This window comes from Rhinatrema bivittatum, chromosome 2 (assembly GCF_901001135.1).
Source record: "Rhinatrema bivittatum chromosome 2, aRhiBiv1.1, whole genome shotgun sequence".
NCBI classification, from domain to species: Eukaryota; Metazoa; Chordata; class Amphibia; order Gymnophiona; family Rhinatrematidae; genus Rhinatrema; species Rhinatrema bivittatum.
This window is the reverse complement of record NC_042616.1, coordinates 784,027,941-784,047,558: the sequence shown is the minus strand read 5'-3', so window position 1 is coordinate 784,047,558 and position 19,618 is coordinate 784,027,941. Positions and strand designations below refer to the sequence as shown.

The window sequence follows — 19,618 nt, the reverse complement described above, 5'->3', positions numbered from 1 at the left end:
TTTATCAACTCTCCTATAGCTAATCCCTGATCTCATATGGAGTCAACTGAACTACTGCTAAAATACTAGGTCCAAGAGGAGATCTAGCTGTGCTTTTTTGACTGCAGCAGCACACTGAACCGACGATTTCAATGTGTTGTCCACTATGACGCCTAGATCTCTTTCTTGGGCAGTAGCACCTAATATGGAACCTAACATTGTGTAACTATAACATGGGTTATGTTTCCCTATATGCATCACCTTGCACTTATCCACATTAAATTTCATCTGCCATTTCGATGCCCAATTTTCCAGTCTCACAAGGTCTTCCTGCAATTTACCACAATCTGCTTGTGATTTAACTACTCTGAACAATTTTGTATCATCTGCAAATTTGATTACCTCACTCGTCGTATTTTAAATAGGGTTTTGACTTGAAGCAATGCAAAGGGCCTAGAAGATTATTCTCCCCCACCCCGGCTTAGGGAATCATGGACACTCAGATAACAAAAGATTGTTAAGGTGTGGGTCCTGGAACTTATCCAGGATTAACAACCCAGGAGTTACATAACCAACCAAGATATCCATCTGGGCATATCTTACAGTTAACATATGGTTTTGCTGTGTACATTACTTCAGTGAAACAAGTTCATTCATGATGGTGGAAGGGCAAAGGCAGGCAGTTCTTGCATTTTTATGGCTGGGGATGGCCCTTTGTACACCATAAGGAGGACTGAATAACATTGGGAGGGAAAGGTCTGACCATCATCTGCATTTACGGCATGGATGGGACCTCCTTAACTTTAGGGTAACCTGACTGGAGCAGCAATTACACTTTGCTGGGCACACTGGATAAATCATTTACTATGTTATTATAATAAGAAAAGAACTAATGTGCAATTCATATGGACACTTTAAAAAATTGTAAAACATGTTATATGTTTCTGATTCCACTACCACCTCTGTGCAAAGCCTTCACTGAAGTGAGAGAGGGGAATAGGGAGCATTGGTGGGGCCCTGATATCAGTTAGATGTCACTTCTCATTCCTTGGAAGTACCACTAGGGCAGAAGCAGCAGCGGCCCGTGCCCAGAGATAGCATCATGACAGATGTTACAGTGCCTCCCCTCCTGCTGCTCTTCAATCTCAGGCGCCCCCCCCCCCCCCCCCAAATCATTAATAGCTCAGGGTGGAGGGGAAACCACTGGGGCTTAATCACACTAAGCCTCACATCCACAGTAACTCAGTTCTGCCCCAGGATTTGGTCCAGGTCTAGAAAAAAGTGACAGATTATGTAAGAGCTTTTGTGAGACAGACATTCATGGTCTCAGCATACAGGAATTCCAATTTTACTAACTAATTTATGAGAAGGAAGTTCACTGATCTTGGGTGAGTTGAGAAACACTGCTGCTTGCAAAGGTTAATGATTCTGTTTTCTTTTTCTTCAATTTTTGGCTAGATTTATAAGTTCTATGGGAAAACACTATTTGGGTTTCTAGATTTTAAAGAGATATACACCTATCCTTAAAATATGGTTGCTACAGGTTGAATGGTTCTAGAGATTATGTGTATACAAATAGATACACGAAGCAAATACATAAGCAGTTTTTTAAAGCACTAAAAATTGTTTCAAAGAAAGGCACAACACACTGTTTGCTGAGAGAAAGTGAAGCAAGGAGGAGCCACAGAAGCTGCTCAGTTGTGTGGCTTCAAAAGACTGTAGATATAGGGCTGTATTGGAGACAAACAATATCAACACTTACAGGGCTGAGATTCTCTCCTCCGCACAACTGAATTGCAGACCACCAAAATATTGAGAGAAAAAAAAAAGGAACACACACCCTACCAAAAAAATCTACAGGAGCTTACAAAGTACAACTGCCTTGAAGATACTAAAACTGAATGGGGAAACCACTAGTTGGTGCTGGTATTCAGCAGCTGAAAAATATAAGATGTTCAAATGAGGTCTTTGTAGGATGGAGGCATTATCCCACTGTGCAGATTGATGCAATAAAAGTTCAGAAATATGCTCTAACTACAAAAAAAAAAAAAAAAAAAAAAAACTACTCCACCACATTTCTCACATTATGTATTGTCTAACCCAAATTAACCATTTTGCTTACCTTTGCCTTATCTCTCATTGAACCTTTTCCCAATATGGACATTTTTGTCAATGTTTCTTCCTGTAATCTCTTCAGGGAATTACCACGTGGACCCAAAAGTTTGCCGACAAAGTTGAACTATAAACACAAAAGAATGAAAGAAATCATAAAACTGATCTACATTCCCATCTCAGAGCAGGTGGTACTTTTTTTTGCAAATTTAACTTAATACAGTGGGAGTAAAAATGGGAGTAAAACTCCCATTATCAGAATTAATGAAGTGAGAAATATAATACATATGGCAAACAAACCAGATAGTATACTAAGTGAGCTAATTCATGACATTAGTCTGAACATGGCAACTACCAGGGTTGCACTCTAAGAAAAATACTATTTAATATTTTGATACTTTAAAAGTGCAACATTCCATAACTGAAGCTCACAAGTGAGGGTCAAAAATGTAGATGAAAAGGTGCACACAGTTCATGTCTGTCCAATATTTAAAAAGTGAAAAAAGAAGGGGATTCTGAAGATTAAACATTGATGCTGTAAAGAAGAAATGTGCTTTATTCACAGTGCCTTACAAAAGTCTTCACACTTTTCTATGTTTTTCACATTCTGGTATCTAAAAAATATAAATCAAAATGCATTAAAGGAGGAATGCTTGATCTACACAACATACTCTACACTTTATTTGTGAAACAATAATTATTACTTTTGGAATATTTCTATAAAGAATATTAAAAAACAAAGAAGTCTTAACATGAATCTTCACACCCTTTTCCATAGCAAACCCAAATCTTTTGCTATGGGTCTTTGAACCAAAGACCCAAGTCTTTGGTTCAAAAATAGTCTTAGCAAGGTCGTTAAATAGAGCCCACATGTCAAAATATAGTAGTTGAACAGATTCAAATACTCCTTGAAGAAGAATTAAGTTGTTTCAGTTGTATGAAGAGAATTTGAAGGAAAGGTAAAAAAAGAAAAAAATGCCAAAGGACAAGCTGACAAAAGAACTCCAGAATAACATTATTCAAAAGATACAGATTTGGGGAGGTTAAAAGAATATGTCAATGTTCAGATTTCCCTTGGAGCACAGAGATCCATGTTTGTAAAATGGAAACAGTTTAGCAACTCCAAGACACTCCTGCGATCAAGTTTTCCCTCCAAAGTCTGAAGCCATGGTTAAGGAAATTGCTGCAGATAGTTACTGTGAGATCTAAGATTACTTTAAAAGATCCACAGAGGTCTCTGGCTGACAATGAAGAAAATGTTGACTGTTCAAGATTATTCCTCAAACATAGTTTGCATGGGAGGGTGGCAAGAAAGAAGCCATTGCTAAAGAAAAGTGTTATTTATTTATTTATTTAGGGTTTTTATATACCGACATTCTCGATATGCATATCAAATCAAGTCGGTTTCCATATAACACAACTGTCGCCGGTAAGGCGTTACATTGAACAATAGACAGAGTAATGAACAGAGAACGTGTAGCGTTACATTAAACAATCAACAGTTTAACAGATTATTGAACAAAAGAACGTAAATCAATAAATATTAAATATAAAAAGATATAAAAATAGACGACAAAATTCATCAAATAACATGGATAAATGATACGATAACTGCAAATAAGTGGTAGGTAAGGTTGAATAGTATATGATATATATATATAAGGTTGAATAGTTATGATATGCTGCATATTGATTGAAAAGAAACATAGGGGACACTGAATGCATGAGGTAGAAGATTTTCTAGTCTGATGAGACCAAAGTGGAATTTTTTGGTCTCAATTCTAAGTGACATATGTGGTATCAAAAACACCACACATCACCCTGCTAATACCATCCGTCCAGTAAAGCATGGTGGTAGCAGCAGTGCGTTGAGGAGCAAAACCTGTTTCAGTCTGCTATGTATGCCTTTCAGTATAATGATCCAAAGCACAAAGCAAAAGTAATAATGGAGTAGCTCAGCAAGAAGAAAGTGAATGTCTGAGTGAAAGCCAGTAGACCTGGATACACTGTTTCATATGTAGAAATAGACAACTGAAAGTTACTAATAAAAGACTGCCACATTAGCAGTCTTTTATTGCTAATGTGGCAATAAACATACAAGGACATCGTCTTCTATCCCATGACTTTTTAGTTTTCTTAGAAGCCTCTCATGAGGGACTTTGTCAAACACCTTCTGAAAATCCAAAATTCAAAAAAATGAAGCAGATTTGTTAGGCAAGACTTCCCTTCAACATGTTGCCTGAGTTCCATTAAACCCTGCCTTTCTATATGCTCTACGATTTTGATCTTTAGAATAGTTTCCACTATTTTTCCCGGCACTGAAGTCAGGCTCACTGGTCTATAGTTACCCAGATAACCCCTGAAGCCCTTTTTAAATGGGGTTACATTGGCCACCCTCCAGTCTTCAGGTACAATGGATGATTTTAATAATAGGTTACAAATTTTAACTAATAGATCAGAAATTTCATTTTTTAGTTCCTTCAGTACCCTCGGATTCATACCATTGGGTCCAGGTCATTTGCTACTCTTTAGTTTGTCAATATGGCCTACTACATCTTCCAGGTTCACAGTGATTTGGGTTCAGTTCGTCTGACTCATCACCCTTGAAAACCATCTCCAGAACTGGTAGCTCCCCAAAATCCTCATTAGTAAATGTGGAAGCAAAGAATTCATTTAGTCTTTCTGCAATGGCCTTATCAGAGCCCCTTTAACCGATCGGTCATCATGATCGAAACAACTCCCTCACAGATTTCTTGCTTCAGATATATTTTAAAAGGTTTTTATGATGAGTTTTTGCCTCTATGGCCAAATTCATTCATTCTAAAACTGAGATACTCATAATATCTAATCACCCTGAACTCTCACTCCCCAACAACATATCCTCACCCCACGTTTCATCCCCGACTGTTAGAGACCTCGGCATAGAACTTGACCAGCGCCTCGATTTCAAAGCTCATATTAAATCCCTTCTAAAGGGGGGCTTTTACAAACTCCACATCATGAAAAAGCTTAAACCTCTGCTTCACACACAAGATTTCCGACTAGTCTTGCAGTCCACTATCCTCTCCAAAGTGGACTACTGCAATTCCCTCCTCCTTGGCCTTCCAGAGTTGACCATCAAACCCCTACAAATCCTACAGAACGCCATGGCGAGAATCTTAACGAACACCCGAAAAAGAGACCACATCACCCCTATACTTAAGGACCTCCACTGGTTACCCATCTCATTCCGTATACAGTATAAAACCCTGACCACCCTCCACAACCTCCTCTACAAAACCAACCCCTGGCTCAAAGACTCACCGCATTTCCGTATAACCAATCGTCCAACCAGATCCTCTCATGCAGGTACTCTACATACTCCCTCCCTTAAAATCGCTCATCTCACCTCCACGAGAGAAAGGGCCTTTACCATAGCGGGCCCTTCACTCTGGAATACCCTCCCCACCTTTCTCCGCCTTGAACCTTGCCTGGCCACCTTCAAAAAAGGCTTAAAAACTTGGCTTTTCAGAAAGGCCTATCCTGAAACCAACCAAACCTAGACACTTCTACCCAGTCCTACCCACCCCCACCTTTATAGCCTCCTAGTCTCCCTCCCTACCACCCCGCCCGCCTTTCCCTCCCTAAGGCAATACCTCTCCACCTCCCGCTGCCTGCCCTCCCTTTTTTATCGTTCTGCAATTTTATAAAGTATTTCAATGAAACTGAAGTAATTAATATTATTTTAGATGTAACTATTGTAAATAGATCCTTCTGTAAATAAGTTCCTTCTATTGTTTTCACGGTTGCTCTTTATTCTCTATTTCACGCTACCTATCTTTCCCTCTCTTCTCCTGTCTCCATTACCCCCCTCCTCTTTCTGGCCTGCTCCCATCCCCGGCCCCCTGTTCATTGTAATTCCTCCTTTAATTGAGTTACTTGTAAACCGGCGTGATGTGCCATACGAACGTCGGTAAATTAAAAACTGTTAAATAAATAAATAAATAAATAAATTCTCTCTTCGCCTGTCTTAATGTTTTACACTTAACTTGACAATACTTAGGTTTCATCCTATTTTCTTCAGATGGATTCTTCTTCCAATTTTTGAAGGATGTTTTTTTGGCTAAAATAGCCTCTTTCTCCTCACCTTTTAACCATGATGGTAATCGTTTTGCCTTCCTTCCACCTTTCTTAATGCATGGAATACATCTGGACTGCGCCTCTAGGATTGTATTTTTAAACAATGTCCATGCCTGTTGAACACTTTTAACCTTTGCAGCTGCACCTTTCAGTTTTTTTCTAACTATTTTCCTCATTTTATCAAAGTTTTCCTTTTGAAAGTTTAGTGATAGAGCTGTAGATTTACTTATTGTCCTCCTTCCAGTTAATAGTTTAGCAAATGTTGCTTACCTGATGTAACAGGTGTTCTCACAGGACAGCAGGATGTTAGTCCTCACAAATGGGTGACATCGAGGATGGAGCCCACCACGGAAAACTTCTGTCAAAGTTTAATAGAACTTTGACTGGCCCCTACTGGGCATGCCCAGCAAGGCACTGACCCTGCAGCCAGCAGGGGTCTCCCTTCAGTCTGATTTTCAAAGCTACAGGCAGTGCCTAAAAAAGTAAAAACTAAAACGAACCCAACACCGCGGGGTGGCGGGCGGGTTTCGTGAGGACTAACATCCTGCTGTCCTGTGAGAACACCTGTTACATCAGGTAAGCAACATTTGCTTTCTCACAGGACAAGCAGGATGGTTGTCCTCACAAATGGGTGAGTACCGAGCTGAGGATGTCCTGGCTTGCACCAAATGCACCCAACGACGTGCAACAGGCACAACAACTGGGGTGGAATTTGGGAAAGGGCATCCGCACCCTACTGGGAAGGTGGAAGGGTGTTGGTACATCATGTTGGAAAAAGGTTACGCAAGACAGATTGGCCGAAGATGGAGTCCTGTCTTCCAGCTTTGTCCAAACAATAGTGGGCTGCAAAGGTATGGAGAGAACTCCAGGTTGCAGCCCTGCAGATGTCAGGAAGCGGCACCGATCGAAGGTGTGCTACTGAAGTCGCCATGGCCCTCACAGAGTGTGCTTTTACACGGTCTTGAAAAGGAATGCCAGCTTGTTGATAGCAAAAAGAAATGCAGTCCGCCAACCAGGAGGAAAGAGCCTGCTTACCCACAGGTTGTCCAAACTTGTTAGAATGGAAGGAGACAAACAATTGAGTGCTCTTCCTGTGAGCAACTGTACGGTCTAGATAAAACGCTAGAGCTCGTTTACAGTCTAGGGTATGCAGAGTCTGTTCCCCAGAGTTGGAATGGGGCCTGGGAAAAAAGATAGGTAGTATGATGGATTGATTGATATGAAACTCCGAAACTACCTTAGGTAAAAATTTAGGGTGAGTGCGGAGCACCGCCCTGTCTTGCAGGAGTTTAGTGTAAGGCGGATAGGTGACTAAGGCCTGTAACTCACTAACCCTGCGAGCTGAAGTGATAGCCAATAGGAATAATACTTTCCATGTGAGATACTTCAATTCACAGGAGTGCAGAGGTTCGAAAGGTGGTTTCATTAGACGACCAAGAACCAGATTAAGGTCCCAAGATGGGGCCGGAGGACGTAAGGGTGGCTTCAGATGGAGCAAGCCTTTAAGAAAGCGTGTCACCAGGGGTTGTACTGAAATAGGGACACCTGCTATACCTTTATGGAAGGCGGCTACCGCACTGACATGCATCCTAATGGAAGAGGTCTTTAGACCGGATTCTGATAGGTGCCATAAATAGTCCAAGAACTTAGAGATTGGACAGGAAAGGGGATCAAGGGACTGAGAAGTGCACCATGATGTGTACCTTTTCCATTTATATGAATAGGATCTTCTGGTGGAGGGCTTTCGTGAAGCTATCAGGACACGAGAAACCGAATCCGAAAGGTTAAAAGGCTGAAGGACTAACCTTTCAACATCCATGCCGTCAGGGACAAGGCTTGGAGGTTGGGATGGAGGAGGCATCCGTCGTTTTGAGTGAGCAGATGCGGATCCGTTCCCAGAGGGATGTGCCTGCGGATGGAGAGATCCTGGAGTATGGGAAACCACACTTGGCGTGGCCAGTGGGGAGCTATCAGGATCATGGTTCCCCTGTCCTGGCGTAGCTTCACGAGAGTCCTTGACAGAAGAGGAAGTGGAGGGAATGCATAAAGCAGACCTGTCGTCCACTTGAGGGAGAAGGCATCCCTCGGCTGAGAGTGTTGGCTCCGAATGAGAGAGCAATAATTGTCCACTTTGTGGTTCTGAGGGGACGCAAAGAGGTCTATGCGGGGAAAACCCCACTTGTGAAACAGAGAGGTCACTACCAGAGGATCGAGTGACCACTCGTGTGGCTTGAAGACACGGCTCAGCTGGTCTGCCAAGACATTGTCTACTCCCGGCAAGTAAGTGGCCTTGAGGTACATGGAATGGGAGAGGGCTTCTGCCCAAATCTGCGCAGCTTCCTGACACAGAAGGAAGGAGCCTGTGCCTCCCTGCTTGTTTATGTACCACATGGCCACTTGGTTGTCTGTCTGGATTAAGATTATCTGATCTGATAGATGATCTTTGAAAGTTCTGAGCGCGTAGCGAATTGCTCGAAGTTCCAAGAAATTTATCTGGTGTTCGGCTTCCTCTGGCGACCACAACCCTTGGGTTTGTAATTCGTCCACATGGGCCCCCCAACCGATGTGGGAAGCATCGGTGGTTAGGATTACCTGTGGATCTGGGAGGAGAAAGGGTAAGCCCTGAAGGAGATTGACTTGAGTCGTCCACCAGATTAAAGACAGGCGTAGCGCTTGTGTAACTGTGACGATGTAGGACAGAGACTGGAAAGCTTGAAGCCATTGGTGTCGCAGAGTCCATTGCGTTACTCTCATGGCTAGTCGGGTCAAGGGAGTAACTTGAACCGAGGATGCCATGTGTCCTAGGAGGATGAGGAATTGGCGAGCTGTGGCAGTGTGTTGAGACTGGAGCTGGCGAGCTAGAGACATGAGAGTTTGGACTCGTTGAAGTGGAAGGAAGGCTTTTGCCTGTAAGGTGTCCAAGTCTGCTCCAATGAAGGATAAGGTCTGAGATGGGACCAAGCAAGATTTCTCGTAATTGACAAGAAACCCTAAGGAGAGGAGTGTGTGAATTGTCAACTTTAGGGAGGATTGCGCAATTTGAGGGGTGGAGGCCCTGATTAGCCAATCGTCCAGATAGGGGTAGACGTGGACACCTTCCTTCCTGAGGAATGCTGCTACTACTATGAGACATTTGGTAAAGACTCGTGGAGCAGATGCCAGCCCGAAAGGTAGTACTCGGTATTGATAATGATCGTGGCCTATCAGAAAACACAGATACTTGCGATGAGATTGTGTTATCGCAATGTGGGTATAAGCGTCCTTGAGGTCGAGAGAGCACAGCCAATCCCCCTTTTGCAACAGAGGGAGCAAGGCGCCCAGGGTTACCATCTTGAACTTCTCTTTTGCAGATACTTGTTGAGGGCCCGAAGGTCCAGAATTGGACGTAACCCCCCTGATTTCTTTGGTATTAGGAAGTATCTGGAATAGAATCCTTTCCCTTGTTGACAAGGAGGGACGGGTTCTATAGCATTTGATTGTAGAAGAAGGGATACTTCTTGATGTAATTGAGTCAAATGGCTGGTTAGACTCCATGCCTGAAGGGGCGGGGAGTCTGGCGGAAGTGTTATGAAGTTGAGGTGGTAACCCTGTGCGATAATTGCTAGCACCCACTGATCTGAGGTAATCTGTTTCCAACGGGGTAAGAAGTGGTACAGCCGACCTCCCACAGGGATGTGTGGAAGAGGGAGTTGGCATGTGCTCAATACAGGGAAGTCAAAGGCCCGCCACAGGCCCAGGAGGTGGGGCTACAGTAGGTCTTTGCTTTCTCGGCTGATGAGGCTGAGGCCTGTTAGAGGACCGTGCAGGACGAGCCCTAGTTGACGGAGGGTAGTAGCGGCGTGGTCGAAAGAACGACTTCTTAGAGTCCTTCTTTTGCGGTTGCTTGGAGGTCACCTCAGGTGGGACAGATGAGAGTTGTTTCAACGTCTCATGGTGGTCTTTTAACTCCGCCACAATCTGTTGAATTTGCTCTCCAAACAAATTGTCGCCTAAGCAGGGCAAATCAGCAAGATGATCTTGGACCTCTGGGCGAAGGTTGGATGACTTTAACCAAGCCCAACGTCTGGCTGAGATGGCTGTGGCTGAAACCTTCGTGGAAGCATCGAAAATGTCGTAGGCAGTCCTAATCTCGTGCTTCCCTGCCTCAAATCCCTTGTGAAGAAGGGCTTGAAGCTGCGGTTGGTATTGGTCCGGCAACGTGTCAGCATAGTCTTGCATCTGCTTAAGGATGGCTCTGTTGTATTGAGTCATGTAAAGTTGATATGAAGCTATGCGTGAAATCAACATAGCTCCATGATACACTTTCCGTCCCACACTATCCAGGAACTTGTTGTCCCTGGTAGGTGGGGTAGAAGAGTGCGGCTTAAGACGCTTGGCCTTCTTCTGCGCGGACTCAACCACAACAGAGCGATGATCCAGTTGAGGTTTTTGGAAACCTGGTGCTGATTGGACAAGGTATGTGGAGTCAGCTTTCTTGTTAACTGGTGACACCGATGAAGGAGATTCCCAGTTTTTCTTGAGCAGATCCAAAAACACCTGGTGTATAGGGATGGAAGCGATGATTTTTGGAGCATCCAGAAATTGAAGTAGTTCCATCATCTGGTGTCTGTCATCAGCTTCAGATTGTAGTTGAAAAGGTACAACTTCTGACATCTCTTTCACAAAATTAATGAAAGAGAGATCCTCAGGAGGAGATCTTTTTCTACTCTCTGTAGGAGATGGTGGCGAAGGCAAATCTGTGTCAGAAGAGGTATCATCATCATCACCCCAGGTATCGTAGGGATCATGTGGGGTTTGTAGCCCTGATGGACCTGGCTGAGGCTCTGAAGGCATCGATGGAAACCGAGGTGGAATCGGTGCGGTAGGTGGAACCAGAAATGGCATCGATGGCTTCGGTGCTGCCGATGGAATCGGTGCCTGGCGCGGAATCGATGGAGCCGAAGGATAAATCGGTGGAGATATACCAGAAGGTACCGATGGAACTACCCCGGAAGGGGGAATTCGAAACGGTGTTTCTCCTGCCGATGAGAAACCAGTCGGAGACGGTGGTGTTGTCGATGGCACTGGAATCACCGATGGAAGGGCCGTCATGAGTGCCTCCATGCGGCTCAGTAGCGGTGCTAGCGCTTGTATCAACGGCTCGGTGGTCGGTTCTCTCCTCGGTGGCGAAGCCGGTGCCGGCGTCGGTGCCGGGGGCGGCACTGGAACCGGTGCCGGAGACGGTACCGATGGAGGTTGTAATTTCTTCATCGCTTTCTCGATGGCCTCCTGGACCAGCCGGTCCAGTTCTGCCCGGAGACCAGGGGTAACCATACCCGGCTCGACGGGAGAGGGAGGCTGAGGCAGGGCCGGAGGGACCACCGTAACCGGTGGGATCACGGCCCCCACACCCCGAGAGGGTGAGGGTTTCCTCGATGCCGGCGAACGAGACGTGGAGGGCGTCCGGTCTGTTCGCGGCTTCTTCGTCGGTGGCTCGGCTTGAGCAGAGGTCGATGGCTGTGGATCCTCGACAGGCCGAGACTTGTGCCGTCGATGGCGGTGCTTTTCCTTCCGATCCCCTCGCCCATCCGGGGAAGGGACAGGAGTCGACGGCCGAGAAGCGATCGATGGCGGACGGTCACCGGAGGGTTAACGATGATGGTACAACTTCGACGGTGCCGGTTCCGATGACGTCGATGCTATCGATGGCGTTGGGGTGGGTGCATGGAAGAGGAGCCCCATCTTCTCCATCCGGCTTTGCGACCCTTGGGTGTCATTAAGGCACATTTGGTGCAAGTCAGGACATCATGCTCACTACCCAAACACATTACACAAACCCTGTGAGGGTCTGTGATAGACATAGTCCGGGTACAATCCGGACAACAACGGAACCCCGTTGCCATGGCTGGAAGCCAAAATTTAGGCTGGGGATCGGTAAGTGCCAACAGGCCTCGAGGGCCAAATTCGACGGCAGTCGATGGAAGAAGGCAAAAAACTTACCGGGTTCCGTAAGATGACTAAAAAATTTGTCGAAGGGAGACCCCTGAGGGCAAATTTTCTTAGGAAATTAATTTCCAAATTCCTGTCAGGAACGTGGTTAGAGAGCTCCTTTCACCGCGTGGCAACTGCTGCGCGGAAAAAAGAAGACTGAAGGGAGACCCCTGCTGGCTGCAGGGTCAGTGCCTTGCTGGGCATGCCCAGTAGGGGCCAGTCAAAGTTCTATTAAACTTTGACAGAAGTTTTCCGTGGTGGGCTCCATCCTCGATGTCACCCATTTGTGAGGACAACCATCCTGCTTGTCCTGTGAGAAAAATTTGATCACGTTATGATCACTATTGCCAAGTGGCTCCACCACCGTTACCTCTCTCACCAAATCCTGCATTCCACTAAGAATTAAATCTAAAATAGCTCCCTCTCTTGTTGGTTCCTGAACCAATTGCTGCATGAAACAGGAACTTTATGTCTCTAGCAAGACCTGATGTTACATTTATCCAGTCAATATTGGGGTATTTGAAATCTCCCATTATTACTGCACTGCCAAATTGGTTAGCTTCCCTGATTTCTCTTAGCATTTCATCATCTATCTGACCACTTTGTCCAGGTGGACGGTAGTATATTCCTATCACTATACTCTTACCCAACACACATGGGATTTCTACCCATATAGTTTCTACTGACATGTAGTCTCTTGTATGATCTTTATCCTGTTGGACTCTATACCCTCCCGGACAAAGTGCCAAACCCCACCAAGTTGATCATCCCTATCATTGCGATATAATTTATACCCTGATATAGCACGGTCCCATTGGTTATCCTCCTTCCACCAAGTCTCTGTGATGCCAATTATGTCAATGTCATCATTTACTGCTATACACTAACTCTCCCATCTGGCATACAGATATTTCAAAGTGTGTTTTTTGTTTGAATTAATAACCTTTCAGTTGTTAGGGATAATTTGGAAATCATTAACTTCAGTGAATTTTTACATATAGGTACATGGACTACGTTTGCTTTTATTGGAACCTCTCTGTTGGGATACCCTAACTCTCCTGTTTCATTAGTATCCTTCAAGGATACATTTCTCTGAACCATGCAATGCTGAATGACTGTCTGTTTTCCCCTTTGTTCTAGTTTAAAAGCTGCTCTATCTCCTTTTAGAAAGTTAGTGGCATCAGCTTAGTTCCACTCTGGTTAAGGTGGAGCCCATCCTTTCAGAAAAGACTCCCCCTTCACCAAAAGTTTCCCCAGTTCCTTACAAAACTGAATCCCTCTTCCCTACAGCATTGTCTCATCCACTCATTAAAACTGTGGAGTTCTGCCTGCCTCTGGGGACCTGCACGTGGAACAGGAAGCATTTCAGAGAATGCCACCCTGGAGGTTCTGGATTTCAGCTTTCTACCTAAAATCCTAAATTTGGCTTCCAGAACCTCTCTCCCACATTTTCCTATGTCGTTGGTGCCCACAACTACCACGACAGCTGGCTCTTCCCCAGTAATGTCTGTGATCCTATCTAGGTGACTCGTGAGGTCTGCCACCTTTGCACCAGGCAGACAAGTTACCAGGCAGTCCTCACATCCACCAGTCACCCTGCTATCTACATTTCTAATAACTGAATCACCAACTATGATGGCCGGCCTAACCCTTCCCTCCTGGGCAGTAGCCCTGGGAGACTTGTCCTCTGTGCAAGGTAAAAAATGAATGTGCACACAAGCATTACTTAATGCACACTGAAAAAAATGTTATTGAGGGAGCACTAAAAATTACCTTCACTATAATATATATGGTATTAACATGGACCGTTTGATATTTGTCCATGTTAATACCATATATATTATAGTGAAGGTAATTTTTAGTGCTCCCTCAATAACTTTTTTCAGTGTGCATTAAGATCTACTGAGAAAAATTTGTCTTTTTGCAGTTAACCAAAACATAATAGGGTAGGCAGCAAGGAAGATAAGGAAAACATGAGGAGGGGCCTAGCAAAGCCTGAGGAATGATCTAGAGTGTGGCAGACTAGAATTTAATGCTAAAAAAATGCAGTTATACATTTCAGCTGCAAAACTGCAAGAAAGCAGTACAATAGAGGAGTAAAATTGAATATCATGAATCACACAGTCTTTTTATTTTACTAGGCATTGTATTAGAAATTGCTTGTCTCATGCTTTGTTAACCATTGTGATGGCTATACCAAATGACTGTATACAAAAACCAATAAATAAAAATAAATAAATTCATCCATGCGTGAAATAAGAGTGGGATCTGAGAGTTATCATATCTGATCTCAAGGTGACCAAACAGGTGGATAGGGCGACAAGACAAAAACCAGAAAGTTGTTTGGTTGCAAAGGAGAAGGAATGATCAGGAGAAAAAAAAAAAAAAGGTGATATTGCTCCTGTAAAAGTCTATGTTGAGATCTTATTTGGAATATTGTGTATAGATTTGGAGACCGCACCGTTAAAAGGATATAAACAAGATGGAGTCTGTCCAGAGGAGATATGGATAGAGACATTTAAATACATCAGAGGTATCAATGCACAGGAGATGAGGTTTTTTTCAACAGAAAGGAGATCCTGGAACAAAGAATCATGGGATGAGGGTGAACGGAGTAGACTTAGTACTAATATAAGGAAATATTTATTTATAGAAAGAATGGTAGATAAATGAAACTGCATCCCAGTGGCAAGGGTGGTGACAATTACAATATCTGAATTTAAGAAAGCATGGGAGAAGCACAGGGAATCTGAGGAAGTGGTAAGGATTGTACAGATGAACAGTTGTGAGGGTGGCAAACTAGATAGGTGACTTCAGCTTAGCTCGCTGTTATATGTGTTAACCTGTCTAACAATCAGAAGCATCAAATCGAGCGAACATTTATTAAGGATCGCCATCCATGTCAACATAAATTCTTTATCATCTGTAAAGAGCATCAGCTCTTTCTGGATACGCAATCCCCTGGGAATTATTTGTTGCTTTATGTATTATATGAGTGTCGTGCCATGAAGCTCCACTCTGATGCGCTTTTTGCTTAAACGTATCAATTCATCCCATGAAGTGGTAGTTGGGTTGTATCAGAATTGGACAATAATGATGGAAAGGCTTTAATATCAGCCACTTGGGCATCCGTGAAAATTTACAGTTTACGGCACAATGGTCCAATCATACCATGACATTTTTGGACGTTTCATTAACACATCAGAAGGACACTTTGACCACCACAATATTTAGGAAACAGACAGACCGGAATAACTTACTCAGGTTCTATAGCCATCACACTTATTCATTTAAGTGTGGGTTACCCACAAGTCAATTTTTTCGGATTTGAAGGATCTGTTCCACGTTATCTGAATATGAAATCCAGGCGGAGAAACTTAGAGAGATTCCTACAACGTAGGTACCCGCAGAAAATCATTAAGCGTGCTTACAAACGGGCTAAATATTCGGACAGGCAAGCCCTTTTGGCATACAAGCCCAAGAAACAGGAACCCAATCTGGTTTGTGTGTTAAAACAAACAGCAGCATTTTCGGCCATCTCTACAGCAATTAGAAGACATTGTCATATACTGGGGATTCATAATATTTTTCAAGAACCGCCATTGATAGTTATATCGAGGGGCAGTAATATCAGGGATCATTTAGTACATGCACAAGCACATGTGCAAGTGGATCAGGGTAACAATGGACATTTTAAATGTGGTCAGTGCAGTCATTGTAACAATTGTATAGAGGGTCACGCATGGTTAGATCCAGTATCTGGATATAGAGTGACACGCAAATCACATACCACTTGTAATTCAAATCATGTGATATATGCTTTACTTTGTGACTGCCCCAAAGTGTACATCGGGAGAACAATTCATAATATGAGAACGAGATTAAACGAGCATAAATCCCGCATCCATACCCAGACGCTAACAGCTCCGATAGTAAATCATTGTGTTCAATACCAACATTCTTTCACACAAATAAAGTGGACGATCATCGATCAAGTATTAACAACCTCATGGGGAGGAGATCGTAGACATCTGTTGGACCTAAGGGAAGCCTATTGGATTTTCACGTTGGGCACGCAATCCCCGCAGGGATTAAATGAGGAATTAGAATGGAACACTCATCTAGTCACGCCATTCAGATAAACGCCGGTCATCACGTGTATACATATGTCATTGTTATGCAGAACGACTTTATAAATAAAGTGGATAGAGTAAAAACACACCACACATGTTGCATGTATAACTGAAAGAAGTTCAATAGTGATCTTATTCTAATGGTGTTGTTTAATTTGTGCCAAATAAAAGAGGCACAGTGATGAACCTGTTGTGAAGTCCACAGACATAGCGCGATTACGTCATCTAATGTTTATCAGGATTGGTCAAATTTGAGGATATAATGGAATAGATATAAGCCCTACACCCACCTGGACATTTAAATCAAAATGGCGACCAAGTAGATGGCGGATTTAATTTGAAGAAACGCCAAACATTTACCAATCACCGGATCATAATATCTTGTCCCCTGATGAAGAATCGAGGATTCAAAACAAGGCCCTGTCGGGACACGGACATGGATACGGTAGACGAACATATAGACAGATAAGTTTAAGGGAAGTTGTCCCTCATAACAGCGCTTGTCAGTTTAAAGAAAAAAATGTTTCGGCGGTTTTGGGAAATGTTCGGCGCCTTTTCAAGAGAATCGTTGAAAAAATATTTTATAGAAAACATTTTTGGTGAAATATAGCCATAAAAGCTGTTTTGAGTTTACACATTGTTCACTATAAATTTGCACACGCTAAACAAATACAGAAAATCCACCACTGGTGGGAGGAGGTTGGTTTGTGATTAAAATTACCATACACTGCTGGATGCAGTGATATAATGAATTTATATGAAACCTTCCTCTTCTCTCCTAAAAATATTTTTCGGTAGTAATCCAGTTTTTATTTAATTGAGACACAAAAATAAATAACTGGTTAGAAATATTAATTTTATGAAGGCATTTGGTATATTAGAGGTGATATCTTGTTTATTTAGTAATATAGAATTCCAACATTATATTTTCCCATCTCCTTATATGCATCAGCTTATATGCCCTAGTTTGGAAAAGTCCTCCTGCAGTTCCTCACAATCAGCTAATGATCTGACAATTTTAAACAATTTTATGCCATGTGCAGATGTGATCACATCACTCATCACTCCATTTTCCAAATAATTTATGACTATATTGAAAACATCAGTCCCACTACAGATCCCTGGGGTACTCCACTAGCCAGAATTGTCCAACATGAACCATAGATTGGGGGGGAGGGGGGAACCTTACGGATCTTTGTTTTCAGTTTTTATTTTATTTCTCCTGGGAATTTTAATTTTATTTAAAAAAAAATCAGTGGAAAAGTTCCTTTTCCACTGATTTTTCTCCTATTTGTTATAACAATGTCATTTTTCCAATGATTTTTTTTTTAAGCATGACTGACATTCCCAGGAAAACTAAAAAAGCTGAAAACCAAATTCCCTTAACAATACTGAAGTTGCCACATGCACCAGCAGTAAGATAAGATTTCCTGTGAACGCTTAGAAAAGCATTAGCTTGCCAGAAGCTTCACCAGTTTGGATTTCCTTTGATTCTTATTCTGATTGTCCTCAGAGAAATTCCAAATCCCCTGGACAGACTGCAGCCTTCCCTCCTCCACAGCTCCAAAAGGAAATCTCCAGGTACCTAAGACTGCCTGCTACTCTCCCCTCCCCGAAGCCTTGACAGGAAAACTCTAAGTCCCCTGTACCTATAACTGTCCACCAACCCTAACTGAACTGTCAAAATCAGCTGATTTATAGAAAGATACATATACAGTAGACCCTTGACTTACAAACTCAATTGGTTCCAGAGGGCTGGTTGTAACTCAAGTTGGTTGTAAGTCAAGACTATTTTTTCCATAGGAAATAATAGAAATACCCATAATGCGGTCCAAACCTCCCAAAAGCACCCCTTACCTAACCATTTCTACAATTAAAAAAATGATTGTATAATGTCTGTAATTACCAGCAAATTTAGTGTACTCACCAAAAAGTTATAAAATGTGCCTAGCCTACCAGAAACAACAATTTCACTTCCTCCACCAGTTTCTTACGATATCTGCATATGGACTTTCTACCTGGGTAACATCAAGCTAGGTTGAGAGAACACTGCACAAATCTCATCTTTGGGCAAGTTTCCATACTCTGAAGGTCATCAAATCTTCACAAGAGTGCACTGTTCTGTTCGTATGTCAAACTCTGCATGTCAAAGTGGCCCCTAACCCCTACATTAATACCTACACCTCACCTCGACTAACTAGGTGGGCCTCATATAAGGGTATAAATACCTACCTAGTATGAGGACATTATGGCTAGGCTCACTCTCTCTCTCCCAAACTCAAAATCTGTTCGTAACTCAAAACCAGACAACTTGGTCATAATCCAAGTTGGTTGTATGTCAAGCCGGTTGTAACTTAAGGGTCCACTGCCACTGTATAACCCTCAATAGAGGCAAATGGAAGCAGTTACAACTGTTGCAACTCATGGGCCATTCTAGTCTTTAACAGTCATTTACTATATTTATTTTATTTTATTTATTTATTTGTGTTTTTCTATACCGGCATTCACGGAGTTCGTATCATGTCGGTTTACATAAAACAAGGGGTGAGCAATACATAACTAAAACTTGAGCGTATACATTACAACTTATAACAAATTATAATAAATTATAACAAGTGCTCAGAAAAAGAAGTTACAAAAAAACAGGGATGATTCTAACTGGGAGTAGAAGAAGAGGATGATAGAAGATTAACAAGAAGTAGAACGTTGCGGTGGTTGTTAATGTCTATATCAGTTTAATAGGAGATGATCAGTAATGCTGTGTTTGGTGTAGGAGAATCAGTGAGGGTCCGGAAAGGCTTTCTTGAACAGCCATGTTTTAAGTCTTTTTCTGAAGGTTGGGAGACATGGTTCCTGTCGTAATTCTAAGGGGATTGAGTTCCATAGTGGTGGACCTGCTGTAGAGAAGGCCCTGTCCCTCAAAGTTATATGTTGGGTGGTATTGGCGTGTGGTACCTGTAGATATTCTCTGTATGTTTCTCTGATGGGTCTGTTGGAGGAGTGTTTTTTGAGTTCTGTTTGTAGATGGAGTGGAGCCAGTCCATGAATATTTTTGTAAATTGTAGTGAGAGATTTATGGATTATTCTGTAGTGGATTGGCAACCAGTGCAGGTCCTTAAGGACTGGCGTAATGTGATCTCTTCTCCTCTTGTTTGTTAGGATTCTTGCTGCCGTGTTCTGAATCATTTGGAGCGGTTTAGTATGGGATGATGGGAGGCCTAGTAGGATAGCGTTGCAGTAATCAACTTTAGCAAAGATTATTGCTTGGAGCACTGTTCTATAATCATGGAAATGAAATAGGGGTT

At 42.8% G+C, this 19,618-nt stretch overlaps 1 protein-coding gene across 3 annotated transcripts in view; it reads right to left on the bottom strand.

Moving 5' to 3' along the window:
• KHDRBS3 (KH RNA binding domain containing, signal transduction associated 3) overlaps positions 1–19,618 on the bottom strand; it is a 738,992-nt gene that overhangs the window by 508,829 nt on the left and 210,545 nt on the right. For all 3 annotated transcript variants that reach the window (XR_003854946.1, XR_003854947.1, XM_029592068.1), the window contains exon 3: positions 2,102–2,218. Coding sequence is in view for 1 of the 3 variants with exons in the window: in XM_029592068.1 (XP_029447928.1) it covers positions 2,102–2,218 (117 nt within the window). In the remaining 2 variants the exon portion in view is untranslated. The remainder of the gene's footprint in view (positions 1–2,101; positions 2,219–19,618) is intronic.